The sequence below is a fragment of the Sphaerodactylus townsendi genome, linkage group LG08 (assembly GCF_021028975.2).
Source record: "Sphaerodactylus townsendi isolate TG3544 linkage group LG08, MPM_Stown_v2.3, whole genome shotgun sequence".
NCBI lineage: Eukaryota > Metazoa > Chordata > Lepidosauria > Squamata > Sphaerodactylidae > Sphaerodactylus > Sphaerodactylus townsendi.
In genome coordinates, this window is record NC_059432.1 from 90068074 (window position 1) to 90094027 (window position 25954).

Genomic DNA, 25954 nt, shown 5'->3' on the forward strand with positions numbered 1-25954 from the left:
TCCGGCTAGTCAGAGTTCTCGAAAAACTCTCTCAGCTCCACCTACTTCACAAGTTGTGTGTTGTGGGGAGAGGAAGGGAAGGAATGTATAAGTTGCTTTGAGACTCCTTATGGTTGAGAAAAGCAGGGTATAAATCCAAACTCCTCCTCCTCCTCCTCCTCCTCTTCTTCTTCTTCATCTTCTTCTTCATCATCTTCATCATTCCTTTTAAATCCCCTAGAAAATAATGATGGCATCAGCTCTTTGGCCAAGCAGGATAGTAATTAGGCAGGATATATTTTTGGAAAGTATACAGTGGTCAGTGGGCTGAAAGAGTGGGATGAGGTTATTGACATACAACTCATAAAAACCAGAGATGAAATTCTTAGATTTTAATTTAAACATTATTTTCTAAAACATACTTTGTTAAAAGAACAATACTCTGGAAAACATGGCAGTGTTAGCAGTATAAAAATCGAGCAGTAATAATTTTCAAAACCTACATCTTTTCATTTGCAAGACCATTATAAACTTATCCATGCTAAGCAGATCCACAGAGCCATTTACAGTGAAAGCAGAGTCACAGCCCAGCGTTCTAAGCCCATTCAAAACAATGAACAGAGAAGGGTGTAACTCTGCTTAGGACTGCACTGTTGGATAGATAAGAAGGACCTGACAGGTATAAGGTGTATATCACATAGACACAAATAGACATTTATTCATTTTTGTTAAATGAATTAAATTTCCCCTGGTAAAAAGTAATGGAAGAACACAGGAAGTCATAAGTCTATCTATCCATTATGGTTGATGCAAACCTTCAAATTATCTGATGTAGGTCTCTCCATCCATTTGAACATCAATACAATGCTGTATAAATTCCATAACTGATGTTCCTATTTTACTAGAGCATCATTTGGGTTGTCCTCCAAACCACTCTGGTAAATGAGGTGGTTCACACAAGCATCCATCCCAAAGTCAAAACTGTACCTATATTAATGGACCTAATATTTCCCATCAGCTGATTTCTTCCATAACATTCAATGTATGGCCTTCAAGACGGCACATGAAATATTTCAAATTGTAATGCAAAACATCCTTTAAATCACTAATTTCAAAACAACCAACAAAAAGCAATAAAAGTAGCAGCAGCAGAATGTCTATTTGTGTCTATGGATATGATCTAACTTCAGCTAAAAGCTTGGCAGAACAGAAAGACCTTTCTAAACTCCAAGTGAGACGAGACCTTGCTGGGGAACCAAGATAACGCCAAGGAGTGATTGATGGGGCAATTGATGGGGCTAAAACAGTGTCTGCAACTGAGTGGAACATTGAAGGTCCTGACCAGAGGATGCTGAGACAGATATGAAAGTGTGAGGCACAGCTACAAGCTGTGCCCAGAACCAGTGTGAGTCCTAATGTCAGTAGTCTACTGTGGGCACTGTTATGTATTTAGTGATCAGACACCAAAATTGGGCTAAACAAGAAGGCCCCATACATCTGCTGCCGTCTCACAGGGCTATCTGGTAATGGCATTAGGTCTCCTTTCCCCCTATTTGTTGTTCAGGGTTTTTTAAAAAAAACATGCAGTGATTCTGCTGCACTACTATAAAGAAGGACCTGTCTTGCATAATTATTAGCTTAAAGTACCCAGCATCAAAGGTATAAGGCATTTTAAAATACATCAGTGCGTGGGATGTATGACACCTGTGTCATACTCAAATTGTTTATTTATTTAGTCCTTTTCCGTATATGAAGCATTGATTAAACAGATCTACAGAGCATTGAAGCAACGAATCAACAAAACATCATCTCAACAAATAAGCCACACACACACCCTTCACAATAACTATAAAGCATTTGGAGGAGGTGAGTGTGGATAAACATCGTGGTAAAGAGAAGATCAAAAACGTTCTGGAAATGTTCTAAGTGATTTGTGCGGAAAAGGTCTTACATTATTTGGAGCCCAGCTTTATTGCTGAGATTCAAGGTGCATTACAGTTAGACCTACAAGATCCATGTTTGAGGTCCATCTCAACCATGGATTCATCAGTCACCTTCAATCTGATTTTCCACTAGATAAATGGGACTATCTTTGGTTTCTCTTGTATATGGTTATCTGTCTCCAAGCTTCAATAACAGTTTGAGATGTACACTTTGAAATCCTGATATGTTACTGCAGTAGTTTATTTTCATTAGGGCCAGAGCAGTAAGGTGGCCCTGGGACTGGGTTGGGTTGAACAAAATGGCAGGCAGGAAGCACTACATCATGGTAAGGCAAATGCAGCAGCTTCACTATTCAGGGTATATGAATGAAGCAACTCTGAATAAGCCCTAAACCTACTCAAAACACAATCAAATAATGTCACAAAAACTATGCACACCTGTATGTACTAATACTGGAAGGATGGGAATGGCCATGGATATGATCTAATGCTTTCCAAAGAAAAGTGTGGCAGGCAGTTGGCAGTAACATTGAACAAGTTATCTTCTGATGTTTAGAAGGGAGTTTTAGGGTTGCCATCTGGCTGGACTTTTCCCTTGCTAAGCAACTAGTGCAGATTCTGTGAAAAAAAGGGCTTAGCCACTGTGTCACTCGGCAAGAATACATAAGTCTTCATCACAGGCTGACAACACAATGACAATAACAAGCAATGTTAGTACATCTTTAAGTACCATTCTGGAATGAGATTCTTGCTTCTGTTGTGTTCACCCATAATGTACAAAATCTGTGCATTCTTCACTTTTCATCTCCTTAATGAGGAACACGTTCCTTGAATTCATGCAGGGATAACTCCAGTCGCATTTGCTTTCTAGACTGGACCATAGTTCTGTAGACTGTGGTGGACAGAGAGATCTTGAGGACAAGTACAGTGGACACTCTCCTGGTACAGGTTTCACGAACAAACACTGAAGCATTAGAAGACAGGATGTTATGTGATGGTTTCATAAACTGAAGTAAACACAATGCGAGGGTGAACATGATACATCACTTCAACCCTTCTTGCAAGTGAAGAATGTAGCCCAGGTGATAGCCTCTTATCACTGAGATGTGAAAGTATCTTTTCGAAAAATGAGATGCTTTGACAAAATGGCATAAACAGGTCCATACGTTTTTACAAGTATGTAGTTGCCTCTCTGCTTTCCCTTTCTTTGGCTTGCGCAACTGCAACATTAATGCACTGGAGCCATTCCTCCGCATTCTTTTCATCTTTGGCCTTGAAAACATATGTCTTACTGTCTGTGAAGATTTCAAAGGCCCGGGGAAGGCTACGATCTCTGCGCTTCTTGGCCACAACTTTAACACTCTGGACCTTACTAAGCTCAATGGGGCAGTCATCAGGGTCATCTTTCTAGAACAGAGAAAGAGAAGAAGCAGGGGACAACTTAGCATGGGGTTTGTCAATACATTTGATTATTAAGCCCTAAAGAACATATACATTTTTTAAACTCACGTATGATTGTTCATTACTGTTATTCCCAGAGATCTTTGGAACTACAGTTCTTTCAAAGAAAATTCTCAGCATTCTTCCAAACTACTGTTTTTAACAATGCCATCCTAAACAGAGTTACACCCTCCCAAATGAATTTATAAAGGTATAATTCTGTTCAGCCTTGCACTACAAGAGACCTTGGCAGAAGTTTGGATAGTTAAAATGTTGTAAAACCACTGTAAGTTTGAAGTGTAGATATACCTTCAATATCCTGAGGGGAAAACATCCTTCATTTTGAATTAATAGTTTCAGTGGAGGTTAAGAACATAAGAACATAAGAACTAGCCTGCTGGATCAGACCAGAGTCCATCTAGTCCAGCACTCTGCTACTCGCAGTGGCCTGCCAGGTGGCTTTGGGAGCTCACATGCAGGAGGTGAAAGCAATGGCCTTCTGTGGCTGCTGCTCCTGAGCACCTGGACTGTTAAGGTATTTGCAATCTGAGATCAAGGAGGATCAAGATTGGTAGCCATAGATCGACTTCTCCTCTGTCCAAGCCCTTTTTAAAGCTATCCAGGTTAGTGGCCATCACCACCTCCTGTGGCAGCATATTCCAAACACCAATCACACGTTGCGTGAAGAAGTGTTTCCTTTTATTAGTCTTAATTCTTCCCCCAGTCTTAATTCTTCCCCCCAGGTTATTTTAAAGAAGATAATGTCTCCCAGGTCCTCAATAAAATTTGTATAGCTTAAAGCATGATTCCTCTTCTCTGTACTTGGGCTACTTCTGTGTGTGTGGCTCCACCTCCTGTGGCAGCCATTTCGTAGTTGCGCCCACCACTCTTCTCAGAATTCCTAAGGTGCTCACAGACATAAAAAGGTTGGGGACCTCTGCCTTAGATGGTGTAGGCCTCTACAGACTGGCTTAATAGCCAGAGTGGCATTTTGGTTGGACTAGGCCTGGGGAGACCCATGTTGAAATTCCCATTTGCCAAGACTTATTGGCCAACTTTGGGCCAATCATTCTTCCTCAGCCTAGTGTTCCAACCTTTAGGTGGGCTTATAGTTCTCCTGGTATTTAGTCTCCAGACCACATAATTCAGTTACCTTGGAAAAAATTGCAGCTTTGCAAGGTAGACTCTATGGCATCTCATCCTTGCTGAACAACCTGCTCTCTACCCTTCTGAGGCTTCACTCCAGAAATTTTCCAACCTGTTACTGGGAACTGTATTAACCTACATCCAGGGGCGGAGTGAGGGGAAACTGCGCCTGGGGCATGCATGCGCCCTGCACCCTTGCTGTGGCAGCACCCGCCATGCCCCTGCCATGCCCCTGCGGTGGTTTTACCTGGGGCGTCATGCCCCCTCCCCTTGGGTGCTATGACACTGCCTACATCACAGGGCAGTTGTGAAGATAAAGTGGAAGAGAGGAGACCATGTGCACCTTCTTGGATAAAAAGCAGGGAAAAAAAACTAAAATAGAAGAGTAAGTGGTGGCACATTTGGGAGGAGATGTTCCTTCAAATGTCCAAGGTCTAGATTATTTGGGTCCTTAAAGAACAGGCAAACAATTATCTTCAGAACGCAACTGTTAAACAGTGCAGCTGATGATACTACTTCTAAGTGACAATCATATAATGCCTCTGCCTGTTATTTGCAATAAGCCTCCAAACCTCTTCAAAGGAGTGACTGAGGTCATAGAAAAATTAGTAAATATAAGAGAACTTACTGATTTTCCTTTGCGAAAGAGAAGTTGATTGCCAGCAAGAGTGAAGTAGCGGGTCTTCCACCTTTTGATGAATTTCCATCGGATTTGCTTTTCTTTCAGCTTCCCTTCAATCAGCGGTTGGCCTTCTTGATTCACAACTGGAAAGATTTAAAAACGAAGTATTTTCATTACTTTTTCTTGTTTCTACTGCAGATTTTACCATCGCATCAGAAATCAGCCACCCAGAAAACTGCATCTAATAAATCAAAGCCATTTGACCAGGGGTGTAGACTTTCTAATTTCTGGGTGCAGGGCTGGAAGGAGCCAGTGACATCACAGGCAGGGGGCCCACTGTCACTATCTATGGAGTGGCCATGAAGGATTTAGGAAGGGGCAATGTACAGAGTTCAGAATAGTAGCCATCTTCTCATTCTAACATCTTCTCACATAAAGGATATAAATGAATACAAGCACTTTTTGAGGCAATTCAGAACAGTGGCCCCAAAGAAACCCCACAGTTGTGCCACCTGGGATTTTATATACTTTGCTTTCTTTGCACGCTGCTTAAAAACCTCATTTTAAAAACAAAGACATTCAGAACAAATTATTATTAAAATCACTTAAATCAGTTTATGGGAAGTGACTGCATTCTTGTGCATAGTTAATTTCTGCTCTTTAGGTGCAACTTGTAAAACACATTTGGCTTCAACAAATAATCTTCAGATAGCCGAAGTACAACTTTAACTGTTAATTAACAACACCAACTGGTTCTTTACTTAGTTTTTTGTTGTTTCTTTTTCTTGTTTCTATTACAGATTTTACCATCACAATACAATCAAATACTCTCCTAATCCCCTATTACCCGTTCTCCTGCTCCCACAAGCATCCTCTCCTGCTGTATCCCACCTATCCTACCCAATTACCCTACACAAATTGCCTTATCTAACTACAACCCATTTGTTAAGATGTTAGAATTTTAAAAACCCTGTACTTAAATGACACTGAATGTGCTTGTTCTAGCTGTTGCTATCTAATGCCCTAGAAAGAGAATGCATCAAAACTGATATGCCAGCAAGTAAATTTAGACAAACTGCTTAATTGATCCCAATTAGAGTTTGGAATTCTGTTTAAAAAATACATTGGATATATTGCATATATTCCCTGCTGATCTGGGTAATCAGGCAACAAGGTCAATAATTTTTCCCTAGCACCAGAATCTGAATTCAATGCTTTCACCACAGGTATCATCCAGTTGCATCTTTGTAAGACAGTATTATGCTGGAAATGTTAATATGTGTCTTAGGCTTATGGTGGACACAGAAAAATCTCCAAATGGTAGCTTTTGCTACGTATATTTGGCTAACATCCATAGATCTACAGCGATGTCAGTTTTAAAGTGCTCCCCAAGTGATGAAATGCCAGCATATCTGAAGGGCGACTTAAAAAAGAGAAGTTCAAAGAGGGTCACGATGAACTAATATTCCAAATACTTTAAAGTTCTTTGTAACGTATTTTGTTTGCAATTAAGCTGTCTAAGCATGTACACTTTGGTACAGTGACCTTGTGACTCATCTTATTACTTTAGTGGAAACAATCTCCTTTTACAGGATTTCGGCCACTCAGTACATGTTTCTGAAGTGCTTTGGTCTGCAGCTTCTTATCACAGTATGAAAGATTCAAAGTCAGCGGCATTGCCTTGTTGATAAAAGCAAAACTGGACTCTGGATCAGAGCCTTCCTAAATAGGGTTCCTGACCTCCAGGTGGAGCCCGCAGATCTCCCAGAATTATAACTGATCTCCAGACTACAGAGAAAAGTTCCCCTAAAGAAAATGGCTGCCTTGGAGTGTGAATTCTGTGCCAAACCCTCTCCCTCCCCTCCCCCAGCCCATTCCAAGTAGGTGTCTGTAAAAAATCAGCCTGAACAAAAAGCAAGTAGGACAGATCAAAACTAAAAAAAAACCTATTCCAAAACATTAGAGCTGTGGCAAATGAGCTCAGGCTTCTAACATTTTATATAATACATTACAATCAATTTAGAACAACATATAAGTCCCATTTAAAATTAAGAAATCAATGCAGAGTACAGCAATTCTGTTCAAATAGGGGTTTTTTTTGGGGGGGGGGTAGGTTTGTAATGCTTCGAAATGAAACAAAGCAACTGTCATTTAATCAATGCCAGTATTGGACCAAAAGAAGAAAAAAGTGGGCATATGGGCAATGGTAGCTCTTTTACACCATCTTCAGCTTAGAAGAAGACGAAGAAGACAACAAAGACCAAGACGATGACAACAAAGATGATGAAAAAGCTTTCCTTAGTCCCTAATCCAAGATAATTTTTGTTCTTCAGATCAGTATGACCTTTGAGGACACTTCACACATTAGACGAGAAGAGTTTGGATTTATATCCTGCTTTTCTCTCCTGTAAGGATTCCCAAAGCAGCTTACAAACTCCTTCCCTTCTCCCCACAACAGATACCTTGTGAGGTAGGTGGGGCTGACAGAGTTCTGTGAAAACTTGACTGGCCCAACAATCTAGCTCACCAGATAAGAGTCTGCCACTCATGTGGAGGAGTGGGGAATCAAACTCGATTCTTCAGATTAGCGTCCACCACTCCTAAGCACTACATTATGCTTAGATGTTTCTGATAGTGAACACAGGATAGTTATATATGCTGTGTAGTGGTAAAAAGTGTCATCAAGTTGCAGCTGACCTGTGGTGACCCAACAAGGGTTTCAGGGCATGAGATGAAAAAAGGTGGTTTACCATTGCCTGACTCTGGCTCCACACTTCAACATGCAGAATAACGCACCCTCTCAGGTATGCTCTTTGAAGTTGTATGAATGGCAAATCCACTTGCAAAACAGTTGTGAAAGTGGGCTTGAAAATCCATTTCATTTTAGTGGTGCAGAAGGGGCCTCTGCCTAGCAGCCCTAGACTTTTTGATGGTCTCCCACCCAAGGCAAAATACATTTGGAGGTGTTTTGCCATTGCCTGTCTCTGTGCCCCACCCCTGGCATTCCTTGGAAACCTTCCATCCCAATACTAGGCATAATCATGTCTGAGAGTACGTGACTGACCCAAGATCACCCAGCAAGCTTCCATGGCATGAATAGGGACTTGAATCTAACCCAACACCTTAACCACTACACTATACTGACTACAGAGGTGACAATTCATATATGGGTTGTATGTTGTTTTGAACATGTATTGAGTAGTTGCAATATCTTGATCCACTTCCTAAGTTCCTGAAACCATTGCTATTCACGAAGACGTTGAAATTTCCATACAAATGTCCTTTAAGCTTATATTTACGTAGAAAGGATTCAAGAGAACAAATGTTTAAATAGTTGTCTTAACTGAGAAGTAAACATTTTTCATGGGATATGACTTCTTTGAAATCCCACAAAGCTAAAAATGTTGGCTAAAGCTTAAATGAACAAAATTGTCTTATACAAAAGAAATCACTTCCATACTGGCTCATAATGCATCAGTATAAGATGGGAATGAAACAGCAAAATGATGGAATGCTAAAATGGACTTTACCATTTCTGGTTACCAGAAGACATAACATTGTTAAATGCTTCCACATTTAAAAACCTTGTCTATGGAAAACGAACACTTCACAAAGAAAGATGCTTAGCTAAGCTGTTGCCTGTTGAGCTACTCTTCCATGATAGAAAGTAAGGATTCACAAAAGTTTGAGCTTCAGCACTGATTCTAGAAATTAAACACTGCTCTAAAATTTAAACAGTTGCTGATAGGTAGTTTGATAGAGTAGCTATGTTTGTTCATGAAAAAGGCCTAGATTATACAAGCAGGTTGTGATGACTGGGAAGGTTTGCAAATTCCACAGTTTATTGCCCTGTTCATGATTAACCTTCCATTGTAAAATTTAAGATGTTTATAGCCATTGGTAGTTTGTACACATTTAATTATATTACACAATGCCTGTGAGCATATGCTGAGTGCTGTTCCCTGAACACACAGCACCCATATAAAGATGGCCGGATCGTGTCAAGAAAGGATATAATCAGAGTTATAAATGTCTTCGGGGTTTTAAATTTTAATATGCATAGTTAGAATTTTTTAAAAAGATGTATTTATGTTATTTAGAGTCCAGCTTTCTCACTGAGATTCAGAATTTGATTGCGTAATGTAAGGCTGTACAATCAATGGTGGAGACATCCAGTGAACAGTGCAATAGAGTTTGGACTGCAGGACTCTGAAAACAAATAGAAATCAGAAATTGTCGTAGACAGGCCCTCAGGAACTAAGGATAGTCCACACACAGGTCTTAGCAAGTTCAGATGTTTAATGTACACAGAGCAAGGAATCCAGACAAAAAACAGAAATAGTAACCTGCAAACTGAACACAATGTTGCTACCACAAGCTAGCTCAGCTGCAGCCTCTCTTTTATAGCCAGCCTCCCATTTCCTTGTGCAATAACCTCTTGCAGCTGGGTTACTCTAGTCTGGCTCCTGAAAAGACTCTGCATCTACTCTAGCTCACCCCATAGCTGCTAACCTGCTGCTGCGTCTCCTCTGCTGCAAGCTTGCACATAGACTCCTCCTGCGTTGCTCCTGGGGCTCTGGAGATGGGAGTGGGTGGGTGAGGGAGCTGTCAGGGTCCCCTCTGGCTCTGTATCAAGGGGTTGAAGAGTCTCAGAGCTAAGTTCTTGCTGGGGAACCTCAGAGCTTGGACCTGGCTGTGGATCCCAGCCTGAATGCTCTGCCTGAGCCTGGGGATCTGGTCCTGCAGGAACTTCTGGCTGCTCAGTCTCTGCATCTACAGGCAGTGCCTGAGAATCTGGAACCAACACTGTCCCCTCTTCTCTAACTGAGTCATCCTCCCAGGGGTTCCCATCCAGACCAGGCTGAGCCCTAACAGAAATAAAGCTGAAACAAACATAAGAATTTAAACGTGACATGTTAAAGAATGCAGGAATTACATGCAGTGATGAAGGGAGGGGAAACTGCACCGGGACATGAACTGCCTGTGCACCCCTTCCTGCCCCAAAAGGCCCCACCCCGACACCCCCAACACCCCCCCGGCCTCTCCCCAACACATGACTGCAATGGTGGCTCCCGAAACATGCCACCCCAGATGTCCCCATTGCACCTCCGCCTCTGATTACACGGTACAAGCATACTACAGGCAGAACATAGTAATGAGAGCCAGTGTGGTGTAAGAACCAGTGTGGAATAGTTAAGAGCCAGGTTTGATTCCCCATTCCTCCACACGAAGCCTGCTGGGTGACCTTAGGTCAGTCGCAGTTCTCTCAAAACTCTCTCAGCCTCACCTAGCTCACAAGGTGTGGAGAAAGGAAGGAATTGCAACTGTAAGCCACTTTGAGACTCCTTAAGGTAGAGAAAAGTGGGGTCCAAAACCAACTCTTCTCCTTCTAATATAGTTCACAATCCCTAACCCTTTATCAAAACATTTCTCTGAACTATTTCATTGTAGTACATGTTTGAGTACTAAGTTATAAACTTCACAAACATGATCTCAATATGACTGAATTGCAATGCAGTGTTGTTATCCCCAGATTAACCTCCCTGCCTAGGAAGGTCTTCGACAGGAAAGGGGCCCTTCTACAAGGAGTCAGCGCTGCACAGAGATCACATCGCCATCCAGGAGCCTGGCCTTTGCTGCTGCAGTCCTGAAAACGTGGCCCAATCAGGGGCTCGTTTGAGCACATCCTCCTCTTGGTCTTTAGGAAACGAGGCAAAACATTTATTTCAAAACATTTCTGTCACAAGGGTCTTGTGCCAGGGAATGAAGCTTGTGTATTTGGCTACAGCGTTAGGCTGGGACAAACATTTCTCAGTCGCTGGTGGTTTTGATTGGTTTCATTAATGTGAAATAAGAAATGTATAGCACAACAAATGGTTTCCATTAACAGGGCTAAAAGGTTTTCATTAACATGGTTAGAAGCAAAAAGGTAAATAGGCAGCTCTGAGAAGCCTTCTCAGGAAAGGCAAGACAAGGCTCCTGTTGAACTGGCAAAGGCTAAGAACCCTGGAGACGGACAGCAGCTATTAGCAGGACCCAGGAATAGGGGAGGCCACAAGTCAGCCATGCTAGCAGGCTTGTTCAGGCAGGGCTTAAAAGCAGCAGCCAGGGGGATCTCAGGAGGGAAGCTGAAGGGAATTTGACTACTTCCTTGCACTGTACAGCTGAAGGTCTGAATAAACAACAGGATGAACTAGCTGAAGAGTCCTGCATGTGCTTGGGGGGATGGGACTCATGGACACTAGATCCTTACCAAGGGCAGAGTGCTCAGAAGTCCCCTGTTGCATGGCAGCTGGTCATGTGTGGGGAGGAGAATTGCAGGAGCAGCAGTGGCGTAGGAGGTTAAGAGCTCATGTTCTGGAGGAACCGGGTTTGATTCCCAGCTCTGCTTCCTGAGCTGTGGAGGCTTATCTGGGGAATTCAGATTAGCCTGTGCACTCCCACACATGCCTGCTGGGTGACCTTTGGCTAGTCACAGCTTCTCAGAGCTCTCTCAGCCCCACCCACCTCACAGGGTGTTTGTTGTGAGGGGGGAAGGGCAAGGAGATTGTCAGCCCCTTTGAGTCTCCTGCAGGAGAGAAAGGGGGATATAAATCCAAACTCTTCTTCTTCTTCCACCCCTCCCCTCCCCTTGGCCCTGCCCCAACAGGCTGCTCCTTCAGCCGGTGGAACCTCCCTGGGCACCATTCCTCCCCCCCCCCCCATGCCTCTGATCCTTACCCAGCTGGCTATGGGCTTTCCAGGACATATCCAATCCTGCCACAAAGACATAAAGTGATTGAGACTAGAGATGCTGTAGGTGGTCGGGGATGCTCAGTCCTCACCCTACTTACTGTTCCCTACTCAGGCATGGTAAGCCACTGCTTGCCAGTGTAGATTTCAAAGCTAGGGGAGTGGACTGTTCAGAGCAGGTATGTAGAATGGGCCAATGGAGACTGGGAAAGGCAGTATTCAGCCCTCCCATGCCGCTTTTCCACTTTTGCTTGCCCCTGTAAAGCTATCCCCCCTCCCCCAATACAAAAATTATGTCAGGGCTTCAATAAGTGCATTTGTACCTAATCTGTTGTGGGCTGCTAAGAATCCACTGCATACTTAATACCTTCCTGGAGACTTAATTGATTTAAAAGGTTGCATGCTTATTAAAGCCAACTGTTATTACAGAGCAGATTATGTTGAAACAGGTATGTTGCAAGCCAACTTCTGAACAACAGGCAAAGGATAAGTTGTTCCTGAAGGGACTAATTTGTTGATAACCAAATACTGTTCATGGAATAATGCAACAATGCTCAGCAAAGAAGTGAAAATTTGCCTTGGAATATGTACTGAGATTCAGCTGCTCTGTGACTCCTCATCCTCTCCCCACAGTTTTGATGGCCTGCAATTATGTTTAAGTACCTGCAGACTCATGGTCAGGCATGGATTGTGTGGACATGCTGGTTATATGAAATAGTGCCTCTATGGGAGGCTATACTGATGGCTAGGATGACATGTTCGAGTAGCTATTTTCTGAGCCATGAGAACAGTATAGATATTGATGGTCACATATGTAGGTCCCACAATGAGGTGCCAATTCACTCAGTTGGTGAATAACCATGTAAGATTGGCAAGAATCTGAGCCTAAGAGCTTTTAGGGCTGATTCATGTAGCTATATGCATTGATGACTGTAACATTATGTGCTACAATCGTGTGTGAATGTGTTATCATACCTGTAACACCAGGACTAGGATGTTCATATCACCCAATCATGACTCCATTGACTAGTGCTGGGTTTGGTGTAATTCACACATTTTCAAAGACACCAAGGCTCATTCCGCACATGCAGAATAATGCACTTTCAAACTGCTTTCAGTGCTCTTTGAAGCTGTGCGGAATGACAAAATCCATTTGCAAACAGTTGTGAAAGTGGTTTGAAAACGCATTATTTTGCGTGTGCGGAAGGGGCCCAAGTGTAGAATAGTCAAGTGTTTGACTGTGTAAGTGCATGGGCACACCTGTGTTTATATTCTATGGAAGCCCTTATATTATCAAGTGGTTTGAGAATGGCAGGAGGCTGGAATACTCTTTTCTATTTTCCAGTTGATTCTAAAGTGTCTTGGTCCTTCCACCCAGCTTGGGTGATCTACACCTTGAGCATCTCATTCTTGGGTTCAAAAATAATGTTTTTGGAAAATCTTAAATTAAGCAAATTCTGTGGTAACAATTAGATTATTTTTGTCTGTTTGAGAAACTTTGGCCCCTCCCGCACACGCAAAATAATGCGTTTTCAAACCACTTTCACAATTGTTTGCAAGTGGATTTTGCTATTCCGCATAGCTTCAAAGAGCACTGAAAGCAGTTTGAAAGTGCATTATTCTGCATGTGCGGAATGACCCTATGAGAGATCACCATATCCATAGATATCAGCCTATTAACATAAGTAGAAAGGCTAAGGAATAGCTCTCTTGGTGTCAGAATTTGAAACAATGGATTGGATCCAGGCTAACATTTCTCTGAGCACAAGGACTTCTGTCCACAAAGTGCCATTTCCCTGCCTCCTTCCTCCCGTAACTGTCACAATGCTTCCCCAAATTGACTGAAGTTTTTCTATTTTAAGAAAGTTTACTTAGTTTGGATCCTAGCTACTGGAAGAAAAAAAATTATCTCATTTATGTCCCAATCCAAAGGCGGCGGCTGTGACCGAGGGGAGGGGTGCAAATCCACCTATGGAGGTGACGTGGGGCTTTACTGGTGGATTTGCTCTACCTGGGGCACTTTCTCTGGCAAAGGGGCAAATCTGCTGGCACAGTTTCATGTTGCAGCAAGGGGTTTTCAAGGGAAGTTGATTAAGCAGAGCCTCTACCAGTGTAGTGCAGATGTTCCATAGGCTTGGTCAGGGGTAGAGTTGACGTGCCTGATAGAACACCGGCACCTGGGGTTTGGACGTGCGCCATTCTTTTGGGTAGTAAGTCCATAGAGCCAAATGGAGAACTTTTGGGTAGAGGAAAGGCTGTTCTTTTATTTTTTGCCTCCTGATGCTGCCGAGAGGCCCTCTTGGAGGTGGTGGAGCAGTGCCACAGTAGTGCTGCATCCCACTGCCTGGGGCTCTAGATTGGGCTCTTAATCTCAGAAGCCAGTATGCTTGGTTCTTCCATTAGAAAACACTTGTGTCCTTAACAATAATGTCACAATGATGGCAACAAGGGTATTGATATTCATTTTAGCTTCTCAGTTCATTTCTACCTGTGCTTAAGACAGTAGACATTTTAGAACTTGTACAGGGGTATTCAGGGAGGGAAAGTGGTATAGTATAGCCCGATCTCATCAGATCTCAGAAGCTAAGTAGGGCCAGTAGTTGAAGGAAAGACCTCCAAGGAAGGCTCTGCAGAGGAAAGCAAAGGCAAACCACCTCTGCTTAATCAACTACTCTTGAAAGCCCCCTGCTGTGGTCGCCATAAGCCAGCTATGACTTAAAAGCACTTGACAACCGCACACATAGGGGGTTTATGTAGCCAAAGGGAACTGTACACTTTGAAATGATCAATAAAGATAATTTTCTTACAAGACTGAGCCCACCTGAATAGCCTTGCATATTGTTTTAGTATTTGTAAGGCAAAAGGAATAACCGAAACCAGGAAGTTCCCTTCTCAACAGAATGGAACTAACCTTTCCACCCTCTTGAAAATACAGGACACATTGAGAAAGGACTATGGTATTTCCAAGTTTGCCTGCTATACTTATTGTCAAAGATACAGAATGTCCTAAAATGTTTTTCAGTTCACCCTTTAATTTTCCTAGCTCACAGGTTTCATCAGACCAAATTCTTCTCCTTTGTTGTGCATGGCAGATCAGGATGGTATATAGACTTATATATATAGACTTAGTACAATATCAGAAACCCACAAGTTGGCCAGTTGCCAGTATGTTCTCAGCTTGGAATGTGTCTTCAGAGGTTCGTGGCATTTTCAAAAGGGGCTCTAATGTTCCCAAAGAAAATAGTTTTCGAAAGGGACTCCAATGGCTTCAGAAAAAAATAACCTTCACCGTTCACCAAGGGCAGTGCTTCTCTTGCTCAGTCTTCTTTCTGCTTTGCAAGCCAGTGAAGTCCCAGCAGCTGACTGACTTGTGGGCTTCTGATATTGTCCTAAGGATTCTCTGAATTATTATTGTAGAATGACTTATTATACTGTGTCTGTCTGCTAACAGACTCTATGCTCAGAACACGTGATCAGTCTGTAAGATGTTTTGGTGTTGGAATTTGAACGAAACACGATTCGAAGCATTTACTGCACATTGTGTAAATATCACTAGTTTAGTAAAAACTGAAAGTATCCAGTCATTCTGATTGCCAGCTGCTTTTGTGAAATATTGGCTACCTTCCTATCTCCCCCAGCAACTATTTCTGACTCTGAGAAAGTTTATTCCCAGGGTCATGGGGCCTGCATGAAGTAATATGACTTGAGAGGCTGCACTGGAAAGAAAGGAGCTGCATAGTGTAGTGGTTAAGTACTTGCACTGCCACTCGCATGGTCAGGAGTTCGAGCCCCCTGTGGGTCAGATATCATGGCAGCTGGCTCATGGTCAACTCAGCCATCCATCCATTTCTTGGTTGGTAAATGAGTACCTAGCTCATAGCTAGGGGGTAAATAATAGCTGGGGAAAACAATGGCAAACTACCCCACAAAAGTGGCTTGCATATAAAATCACTGCTTGCAGTGGTACCCCAGGGTCGAACACAACTGAAGGGGAAACTTTACCTTTTTTTTACTGGAAAGAAGTGTAACTGCTCTCCTTCTCTTTTGTATATTATCTTTCTCTTTTTCTGTTTTTCAATATGTATTTTTCCCTTTTCTTCTACTTTTGTTTTTCCTGTTCCTCCACTTAAAACAGCCTTAAACAAACAAAGATAATGGTGGTGGTCACTAGTGTGACCCACCTTAGGTTGGGTCATGACACCCCCAGACTGTCTAATGGGTATCAGTAGTTTCTAGCATGCCTCTTTCCAGGGTTAGGAGGCCAGCTGTCTGTAACATAATATACTTCCCATCTGGCAGAGGACTACACACACACACAACATACCACTTTTCATTTTTTACTGTGACAGCAGGAAATGAATAAAGAAAGTCTCAAATATAGTGAGGTTTCTCATGTCAAACATTTTGATTCAATATATTCGACAGTATAAAATTGGGCCCAATATTTTTCCAGTGGTTGCATTTAAATTATAACAAAGACAGACACTAGCACAGCCATATATTCAAGTTTTTCACAAGACAATTAATTGTCTTTTTCAACATGACAATTAATGTCTTTTTATATGAACAATTTTTCCTAAGAACTGTCAAAAGCAGACACAGCAACACATTTACGAAATTCAATATGTTAGCAGTCCGTTCAGATATTAGGAATGCAGACTTTTGAAGATCTTTCTTTGATGTCAAAGTTGTAACTTTGGATTTTTCATTGATTCAGCTGCAGTTTCATGTACAGCCAATTTATGAAACAAGGTCTAGATGCTTATTTGCTATCCATTCTCCTCTCATTTTTGAAAAAGTCCCAGGTTTGTGGGGAATGCGTTCTAACTGTGATATTTGTTTGAAAACAGGACATCAATGCAGTCAAATAAATGTGGGATTTTAAAAAGTTTACAATCAGTGGTTCTCAACCTGGGATACTCATACTCCCAGGACTATGCACCAGAGTGTTTGGGGGTATGCAAAAAATTACGTAATGGATTTACTAATAGGAAGGTTCAATTTTAAGAAAATGGGTTGTCAAGGGGTGCAAGAGTGAAAACAGGTTGAGAACCACTGGTTTAGTTAAAGATAACTAAGGCTACGGATATATGAGAAGTTTAGAAAATTTTGAATAGTATACAGAAAGTGGATTAAGTGTGCTTTCCCCTCTCCCATAATATGAGAAATTGGGGTCACTCATAGTGCAATCTTAAGTCCATTAACTTCAACTGACTTAGAAAGGGGTAGCCTGACCTAGTCAATGCAATTTCTGGACAATTAATTTAGGACAGATAAAAAATAAGTACTGCTTCATGCAATGAGTACCACAGGATGGAGTTCACTAACATAGATGGCCTTAAAAGAAGACAGAAGCAATTTGTGGAGGGTAGCTATATCAACAGCTATCATCATGGCAAAATGCAATCTCCTTGCTCGTCTACCTCAGAATAGCAAACATAGGAAGGGTACCATGTTCAGTTTTTTAAATTTACTTTATACACTAATAAATGTGGGGTCCCAGGTTGATAACACAATAAAATAAATATATCAAAACGCCATTGTTAAAAAAACCCAACCTTTAAGATAGCCAGCAATAACTTTTTAAAAGTCCAAGCAGTACTTCCTTGGAAGTCAAATGCCCCTCTGTAAACCAAAATCCTTCTAACAGGTTCAGACTTGCAGAAGGGTCTTTCAGTGTAGAAGGATCTTCAATTGTTTGCCAGAAGACCGTTCACCATATCAAAACAAAAGTCATGAATAAGTACTCACTGCTTGTACTCTGGCAGACACCATAGTTAGCCCAGAATACTGCACTTAGGTGCTGGCAGGACTCCTCTCACAGTTTTAAATTACTGAAAAAACAAGCACTATTTTGAACATTTGGATCGTTTCCATAGGTGGACCTGACTGTTGCTCCTGCTCACTGCCCTTCTTGTTATTTTCTTTGTTCAGATGGTTCTTTAATCTGACGGTTCCTTATGATCACCAGGATTTTGTTGAGTTTCCATCACACTGTTACTTTAGTCACACTGTCTTGCTATTGTTGACAGCACTCTCATGGTGTGTCACATCCAGTAGGATAAAGCAGCAGCATGGGCTTACAAAGCCAAGGGTTGTAGATGTTACAGAAGAAGGATGACATTTTCCAAGAGGAACAGTATGGAAACAACATGAACATTTAGGGTTGAATATTGTGAAAAACAGGAAAGCTCTTCTTCTTCATGAAAATGGATGCAAAACAATGTATTTACCCTATCGGCCCTGATTTCTAGCTTTTTTATCTAATTGTTACCTACAGCAAAATTTCTTTAACGGCAGGAATTAAAAGCGATTTTGCCTTAGTACTTCAGCTATATACACATTTAGATTGAACCCCACATGCCAGGGTTGCTGGCTGGCATCCAGAAAACCACTTAGACTCATGTCTCTGAGCCCATGGAACTAGTTGTTCAATTATTTGGAATCTGGCTGTCCTCTTTGAATACACAATCTGTGTACAAAGTTTGTGTTGCATAAGCCCATAAAGGAACATTTTTGGCAGGCTGCCTTACCGGAATCTTCTTTTCCTGGAATGAGAATTTTGTCTTAATTTGGATAAATTTTGATAGCTGAAGCTATTGGAGACTGGTTTGAACAGCTCTGATTTATACTTATAGTTTAATTAGGATTTTATCGCTGCAATTCTAAAGCAACTTTCCTGGGAGTAAGGCTCATTGAATGACATGGGACTAATGTTTGAGTAGACCTGCTTTGGCCACTGCTCTTTCCATGTTATCATGTACCATTCTTGTAACTTGAATAGTCAGGGAGCGAGGAGAAACTGCGCCTAGGGTGCGCGTGCGCCCCTGCCACAACAGTGCCCGCCCCCGCTCTACCCCGGAACACCCCTGCCATGCCCCTGCACCAGGGTGTGCCTGGGACATCCCCCAACCTGTGCATGCGCCCCTGCTGCAACAGTGCCCGCCCCCGCTCTATCCCGGAACGCCCCCAGAACGCCCCTGCCATGCTCCTGCCATGCCCCTGCACCGGGGCATGCCCAGGGCATCACCCCCCTGCCCTGTGGGTGCTATGCCACTGGTTGGTCTAGAAATGGAAACATATCTCTACAAATGGAAGTAAGTGTTACTGATTTCAACAGAAACAAATGTGTTTGGTTTATTGGGTTAAGCAATTGCATAGGAACTGCTTAAGCAAGTAACAACTGAGTCTGAATCTCACCACTGAACATATGTGTTTCTAGATAAAATGAATTCAATTTTGTTTTCAAAATACCACAGTCTTCATTTGACTTGTGGCAAACCTGAGCTGAGTGAAAAACACTGAAAAACTTTTCAAAAAACCCTCTGATGTTAGTGGACATTTTGAAAAATTTGTATAATAGCCCAAAGTGTTTCCATTCTGTTACATGGTTTCAATTGCTTTGCCTACAATTGTCATTTCTCAGATGGCAACTCATTTTAGTTGGCATCTGTTTCCTCCCTATATCTCCATCTGAGTAAAACAATGAAATATGTCTAGTACAAACAGACCAACTCAAATGAATAATTGGTATAACTGTATTTAACAAATCTATGCCCAGAAGAAACCGAAAAAAATTAATAAAACAATTCTGTAGAGGCTATAGAATCTACAGTTTACCAATAGCTTGAAAATAACAAAGTTTTGTTTTGCTGTGTGGGCATGCCTATTTCTCTTTGGGAATCTGTTCTTTCATGTAATAATTAAATCAGCATTTTAAAAGTATCTGAATAGTTTCTGTTGGAGGCATCAGTTTATTTAAATTTCATATAATTTTGTCAAGTTATAAATTTTTAAGCAGAAATTTCTTTCAGCCCTATGTATTGGAAGTTTTTTGGGTATCTTACAGACCACTAGCGTAACGTCCATTGGGCAGGATGGGCGGCTGCCCAGGGCATGAGACCGTTTAGTCACGTGGGGGGCATGTGAGGGATGTAGTCACGTGCAGAGGTGGGATGCAGCCGGCTCCCGAGAGGTGGTTACTCTTTTTTTTTTAGTGCCGAGAAGGGGTTGCTAAGGGCTAGCCTGGCCCCTCCCCCTTCCCCCCTCACCGGCCGCTCGCATCCCTGCCCTGCCAGGCAAACAGACTTGCAGCCAGCAGCACCTTCAGAGTTCAGGCTGTGAAGGAAGTTGAAGCGAAATCGTTGAGGAGGTGGGGCGGTTATCCAGCAGTCGACTCTCAGCAGTCGACTTTCAGCTCTCTCACCCTCCCTTCAATAATGGCTGTGAGACTCTCTGGAGCCAAAGAACGCAGCAGAGGAGAGACTCCCAGTCTGGAGTCTGGAGAGAAGCGATTTTAAAAAAAAGGGAAGAGACAAGGTAACTAGCTTCATGACTCAGTGGGTCAGGAGGCAGCCAGAACCTTTCCTCAGCTAAAGTTTGCTCCTCTCCCCTCTGGGATGCAAAGCAAAATCCCCCCCCCTTTCTCTTTCCCACTCTTCTGTCTGCAAAAAACGGGCTTTGCATTTGCCATGGGGATGAAAAAAAGGAGGAGCAGCAGGTCTGAACTCAGTGGTTGGCGAACACTGGACAGGCAGCTCACCCACTGACCTGCAATACTAGCTCCCCAAGTTTCCCTGAAAATTGCAAGATTCGCCCTCTTTGGAAAAGATCCTCCTTTCCTGCTTTGTTTATCAGATAGACTCTGTCTTTTGAGTCAGAAAGGATTAATGACATCAACCCTCTGGATTTTTGTGATCCACTATCCTTGGGACTTCTGGCCCATTCAATTCCCACTGGCTCTACCGTCCTGTACACAATCATTGAATTGCTTACTTTGTACTCAAAACAAATTTTTAAAGGGCCATCCATTTTATTTACACTATAAGACCCCTTGAGTGCTGCAAAATGGAAAGGAGGTTAAGAGACATTTAAAATAAATAAGTAAAATTAATAAAGAGCTTCCCTCGGACATTCTCCTAAAAACTTTATGTTGCTATTCATTTTCCATTGGTCTAATTACAGAAGGAGAGGCCTACACCTCTGATTGGGTGGGGACTTGCTGCCAGAGCCTTTTGCCACCATGGCGAGGGGTGGGTTGGGATGCTGGCAGCTTTGCTTTTGTTCAGAGCCCCTTTGCAGCCCCAGGGTGGGTGCAGAGCTGCCAGGTATGAGTTCTGGGCAGGTTGGAGTCCAGCATCTTTTGACTGGATGGTGTTTTGGGGAGTCTGGAGGATGGTGGGAGGGGGGCTGGAAGGATTTCTCCTGCTTCCCGAGACTTAGAGCCCTTTTCAGCGGTTTCTGCTGGTGAGGAAAAATAACAGTTCATTTGGGGGACTTTTTGTAATCTGGATTTCTGTTAATGTAATGGGTCATTCACTCTTTTAATTGTTGTCCTTGCAGTGGGTATTCACAAGGTGATGGCCTCTCACCTAAACATTCCCCCTACTTCTGGTTGTGGTGGGTTTTCCAGACTGTGTGTGGCCTTGGTCTGGTAGATCTTGTTCCTAACGCTTCACCAGCATCTGTGGCTGGCATCTTCAGAGGTGTATCCCAGAGAAACTGGTTGTTGTGGGTTTTCTGGGCTGTGTGTGGCCGCGGGTCTGGTAGATCTCGTTCCTAATGTTTCTTCTGCATCTGTGGCTGGCATCTTCAGAGGTGTATCACAGAGAAACTGGTTATGGTAGGTTTTCCAGGCTGTGCCGCCGTGGTCTGGTAGATCTAGTGAATGAGCCTATAATTGTTATAGTGAATGAGCCTAATGACTTTGTCATTAATATCCTTTTGATTGTATCTGTGACTCGAGCCTGTGTGTGGTGCTGCGCGCTTCTCCTCTGTTTGTCACCGCTTCACATCGCACACCATTGTTTGTTTGTTAAGTATTATTGGAACAATTGTAAAACAGCTTTTGGTTTCCTCTCCTGCTTAAGAACATATACAGTTCCAGCCTGCTGGATCTGACCAGAGTCCATCTAGTCCAGCACTCTGCTACTCGCAGTGGCCCACCAGGTGCCTTTGGGAGCTCTCATGCAGGAGGTGAAAGCAATGGCCTCATGCGGCTGCTGCTCCTGAGCACCTGGTCTGCTAAGGCATTTGCAATCTGAGATCAAGGAGGATCAAGATTGCAGCCATAACCTACTTCCTCCTCCATAAATTCAACTAACCCCTTTTTAAAGCTATCCAGGTTAGTGGCCATCACCACCTCCTGTGGCAGCATATTCCAAACACCAATCACACGCTGTACGAAGAAGTGTTTCCTTTTATTAGTCCTAATTCTTCCCCCCAGCATTTTCAATGAATGCCCCCTGGTTCTAGTGACAGTGAGAAAGAGAGAAAAATTTCACTCTGCCAACATTTTCTACCCCATGCATAATTTTATAGACTTCGATCATATCCCCCCTCAGACGTCTCCTCTCCAAACTAAAGAGTCCCAAACGCTGCAGCCTCTCCTCATAAGGAAGGTGCTCCAGTCCCTCAATCATCCTCGCTGTCCTTCTCTGCACTTTTTCTATCTCTTCGATATCCTTTTCGGCATGCGGCGACTGCAGAACTGAACACAGTACTCCTGGCGCGGTCGCATCTACCTGCTTTTATATATATGGGCATGACAATCCTTGTAGTTTTATTATCAACTCCTTTCCTAATTATCCCCAGCATAGAGTTTGCCTTTTTCACAGCTGCCATGCATTGAGTTGACATTCCCATGGAACTATCACCTAAGACGCCCAAATCCCTTTCCTGGTCTGTGACTGATAGCACTGACCCCTGTAGCGTGTATGTGAAGTTTGGATTTTTTGCCCCTATGTGCATCACTTTGCATTTTGCTACATTGAACTGCAGACTTCATATTTCCTAGCCCACTCACCTAATTTATCAAGGTCCGCTTTGGAGCTCAAGCAATCCTTTGTGGTTCTCACCACCCTACATAATTTTGGTATCATCTTTCGCAAACTTGGCCACCACGCAATTCTGGTGCACCCCTACTTCCAGGTCATTTATGCATAGGTTAAAGAGCACTGGTCCCATAACGGATTCTTGGAGGACACCACTCCCTATCTCTCTTCATTGTGAGAACTTCCCATTTATACCCACCCTCTGTTTCCCTGTTCCTCAACCAGTTTTTAATCCATAGGAGGACTTCCCCTCTTATTCCTTCATTGCTGAGCTTTCTCAACAGTCTCTGGTGAGGAACTTTGTCAAAAGACCTATGGCAATCCAAACATACAATGTCCACTGGTTCTCCATCATCCACATCACTGTTCACACCCGCAAAGAACTCTAGTAAGTTTGTAAGACAGGACTTGCTCTCTGCAAAAGCCATGCTGACTCTTCCTCAGCAGGTCTTGCTTTTCTACATGTTTAATAATTTTATCTGTACGATAGATTCTACCACTTTACCAGGAACAGATGTCAAACTGACTGGCCTTGTAATTTCCTCAGTCCTCCCTAGACCCTTTCTTAAAGATTTTCAGGACATCGGCCATCTTCCAGTCTTCAGGGATGGAGGCTGATTTCAGGGATAAGTTGCATATTAAAGTGAGAAGATCAGCAATTTCATGCTTGAGCTCTTTAAGAACTCTTGGATGAATGCAATCTGGGCCAGGGGATTTGGTAGCATTTAGTTTATCAATGGCTGCCAGAACTTCTTCCTTGTCTACCACTATCTTCGCTATAGTTCCTCGGATCTCAACACCTCCTAAGGGCTTGGTTCAGGTGCAGGAATTTTCCTCACCTCTTCTTGGGTGAAGACAGATGCAAAAGAATTTGTTCAGCTTCTCTGCAATCTCCCTTGTCATCTTTTAGCACACACCTTTTATTCCTTTGCCATCTAACGGGCCTACCGCTTCCTTAGCTGGCTTCCTGCTTTTGATGTGTACTTGAAGAACTGTTTGTTACTGGTCTTGATGTTCGCAGCCATAAGTGTTCCTCATAATTCTTTTTTGTCTCCTTTTACAGCTAATCCTGTTTCTCTTTTGCCACCATTTGTGTTCTCTCTCGTATTCCTTATCAGTTAAGTTGGACTTCCATTTTCTAAAAGACATCTTTTTTCCCCTAACAATTTCCTCAACCTCCCTTGTTAACCATGGTGGCTTTCTTTTGGACTGTGCGCTGCTCTTTCCAAAACCTGCGGAATTCGCACATTATCTCCCAGCTGAGCTTTGAAGACTGTGTTTTTAAATAACCTCCAAGCATCTTGGACAGTTTTGATTCTCTTCATTCTTCCTTTCAGCTTCCTGCGCATCATCCCCCTCATCTTGAAGAAATTTCCCTTTCTGAAGGCAAATGTAACTACATTAGTAGTTGTCACTTGTTCACATGCAGAGATACTGAATCTGACAGCATTGTGATCGCTGTTCCCTATCGGCTCAACAACACTGGACTTCCCAAGCACTACAGGTCCTGGGTACCACATCAAATTAGATCTAGGATCACCTCTCCCCTGGTTGGTTCCACAACCATCTGCTCTTAAGTCACAGTCATTTAGCATAACAAGGAATGTTCTCTCCTTACTATGACCTGAGGATGCATTTTCCCATTTTATATGGGGATAGTTAAAATCGCCCACAATACTCACTATATTTTTTGCTTTTATTGGCCTCTCTGACTTCTTTTTCCATCCCTTGTGAACTCTCTTGCAGCACTTTGGTCAGGGGGACGCATAATATATTCCCTAATGTTAAACTATGCTTCCACTCCTGATATTGATATCCACAGTGCTTCTGTAGAGGAATCAGCTCCCCCCTGCATTGTCTATTTTATGTGACACTATGCTCTCTTTGATGTAGAGGGCCACCCCACCCCCCCAATACGCCCTGTCCTATCCTTCCTGTAGAGCCTGTAACCTGGGATAACAGCATCCCACTGGTTCTCCTCATTCCACCATGTCTCTGTGATGCCCACTATATCAATGTCCTCCTTCAAAACTCTGTACTCCAGCTCCCCCCCATTTTAGGCCTAAGGCTTTTACTATTAGCATAGAGAGACACTTGTATATTCTGTCTCTGTCCCTAACCTGGGATTTATGTGTTTTTCCCTTCTAGCCTTTTGTAGACACTCATATCACTTTTATCACATTACTGCTATGTTCTTTGCTTGTATGTGGTTGATTTAGAAAAACCTCTCTCTCTGTCTGCATCCCCATAGATACTGTATTCTGGAACCGAAGTCACCTCTGCTCCTGTCGGCTTTCCCCCAGGGATCAGTTTAAAAGCTGTTCTGCCACCTTTTTAATGTTGAGCGCCAGCAGCCTGGTTCCTCTTTGGTTAAGATGAAGCTCCGGGTCTCCGCTTGTATTGCAGGCCTGGCTTGTCCCAAAAGGTTCCCCAGTTCCTGACAAATCTGAAACCCTCTGCCTTTTACACCACCTTCTCATCCACACATTGAGACCCCTGTATCTCCGCTTGTCTAGTTTTCCGCCTCTGGCGCTGGTGGAACAGGTAGCATTTCGGAGAATGCCACTTTGGGGGTCCTGGATTTTAACCCTGTTTCCTAGCAGCCTAAATTTAGCTTCCAGAACCTCCCGGCTGCATTTCCCAATGTCATTGATGCCAATGTGGACCACAACTGCTGACTCCGCCCCAGCACTGTCTAACAGCCTATCTAGACGAAGCGTGACATCCGCAACCTTCGCACCAGGCAGGCAAGTCACCATGCGGTCATCATGCCTCTCACAAACCCAACTCTCTATATTCCTAATGATCAAATCACCCACTACAAGGAGCCCCCCACCTCCCCGAGGGGTATCCTCAATGCGAGAGGATATCTGACTACCAGCTAAGGAAGGGGTCCCATCTAAGGGAGCTTCTTCCACCACCTCAGACTGGCACCCTCTGTCTCACAGAACTTATTTCCAAAGACTAAGTTATTGTTGTTGTATTTTCTAAAGTTATTTTCTAAAGCACTTTTCACAGTAAAAAAATTTTTTTAAAGCATTTTTTTATTTCTGCTGTGTGGCATGGCCCATTGCTGTGCTCAGATTTGTGAGTTGGGGCATATTCTATAATGTGATGATTTAGAAATGACCTGGTGCAAAAAAAAAAAATTTGGTCGTGGTGGGGTGGCCGGCGGGGGGGGGGGGGGCATACAACTCAGGTTTTGCCCAGGGCTACAGTTTGCCTCGTTACGCCCCTGTTACAGACAAGTATAAACCTGA

At 43.0% G+C, this 25954-nt stretch overlaps 1 protein-coding gene across 1 annotated transcript in view; it reads right to left on the minus strand.

The window, feature by feature from the left end:
* Positions 1-356: 356 nt before the first annotated feature.
* The window catches only part of VEPH1 (ventricular zone expressed PH domain containing 1), a 134371-nt gene continuing 108773 nt past the window's right edge, over positions 357-25954 (minus strand). The window contains exons 12-13 of the mRNA XM_048506926.1: positions 5137-5273; positions 357-3329 (exon numbers count right to left, since the gene is read on the minus strand). Of these exons, the coding sequence (XP_048362883.1) occupies positions 3093-3329; positions 5137-5273 (374 nt within the window). The 3' untranslated portion in view covers positions 357-3092. The remainder of the gene's footprint in view (positions 3330-5136; positions 5274-25954) is intronic.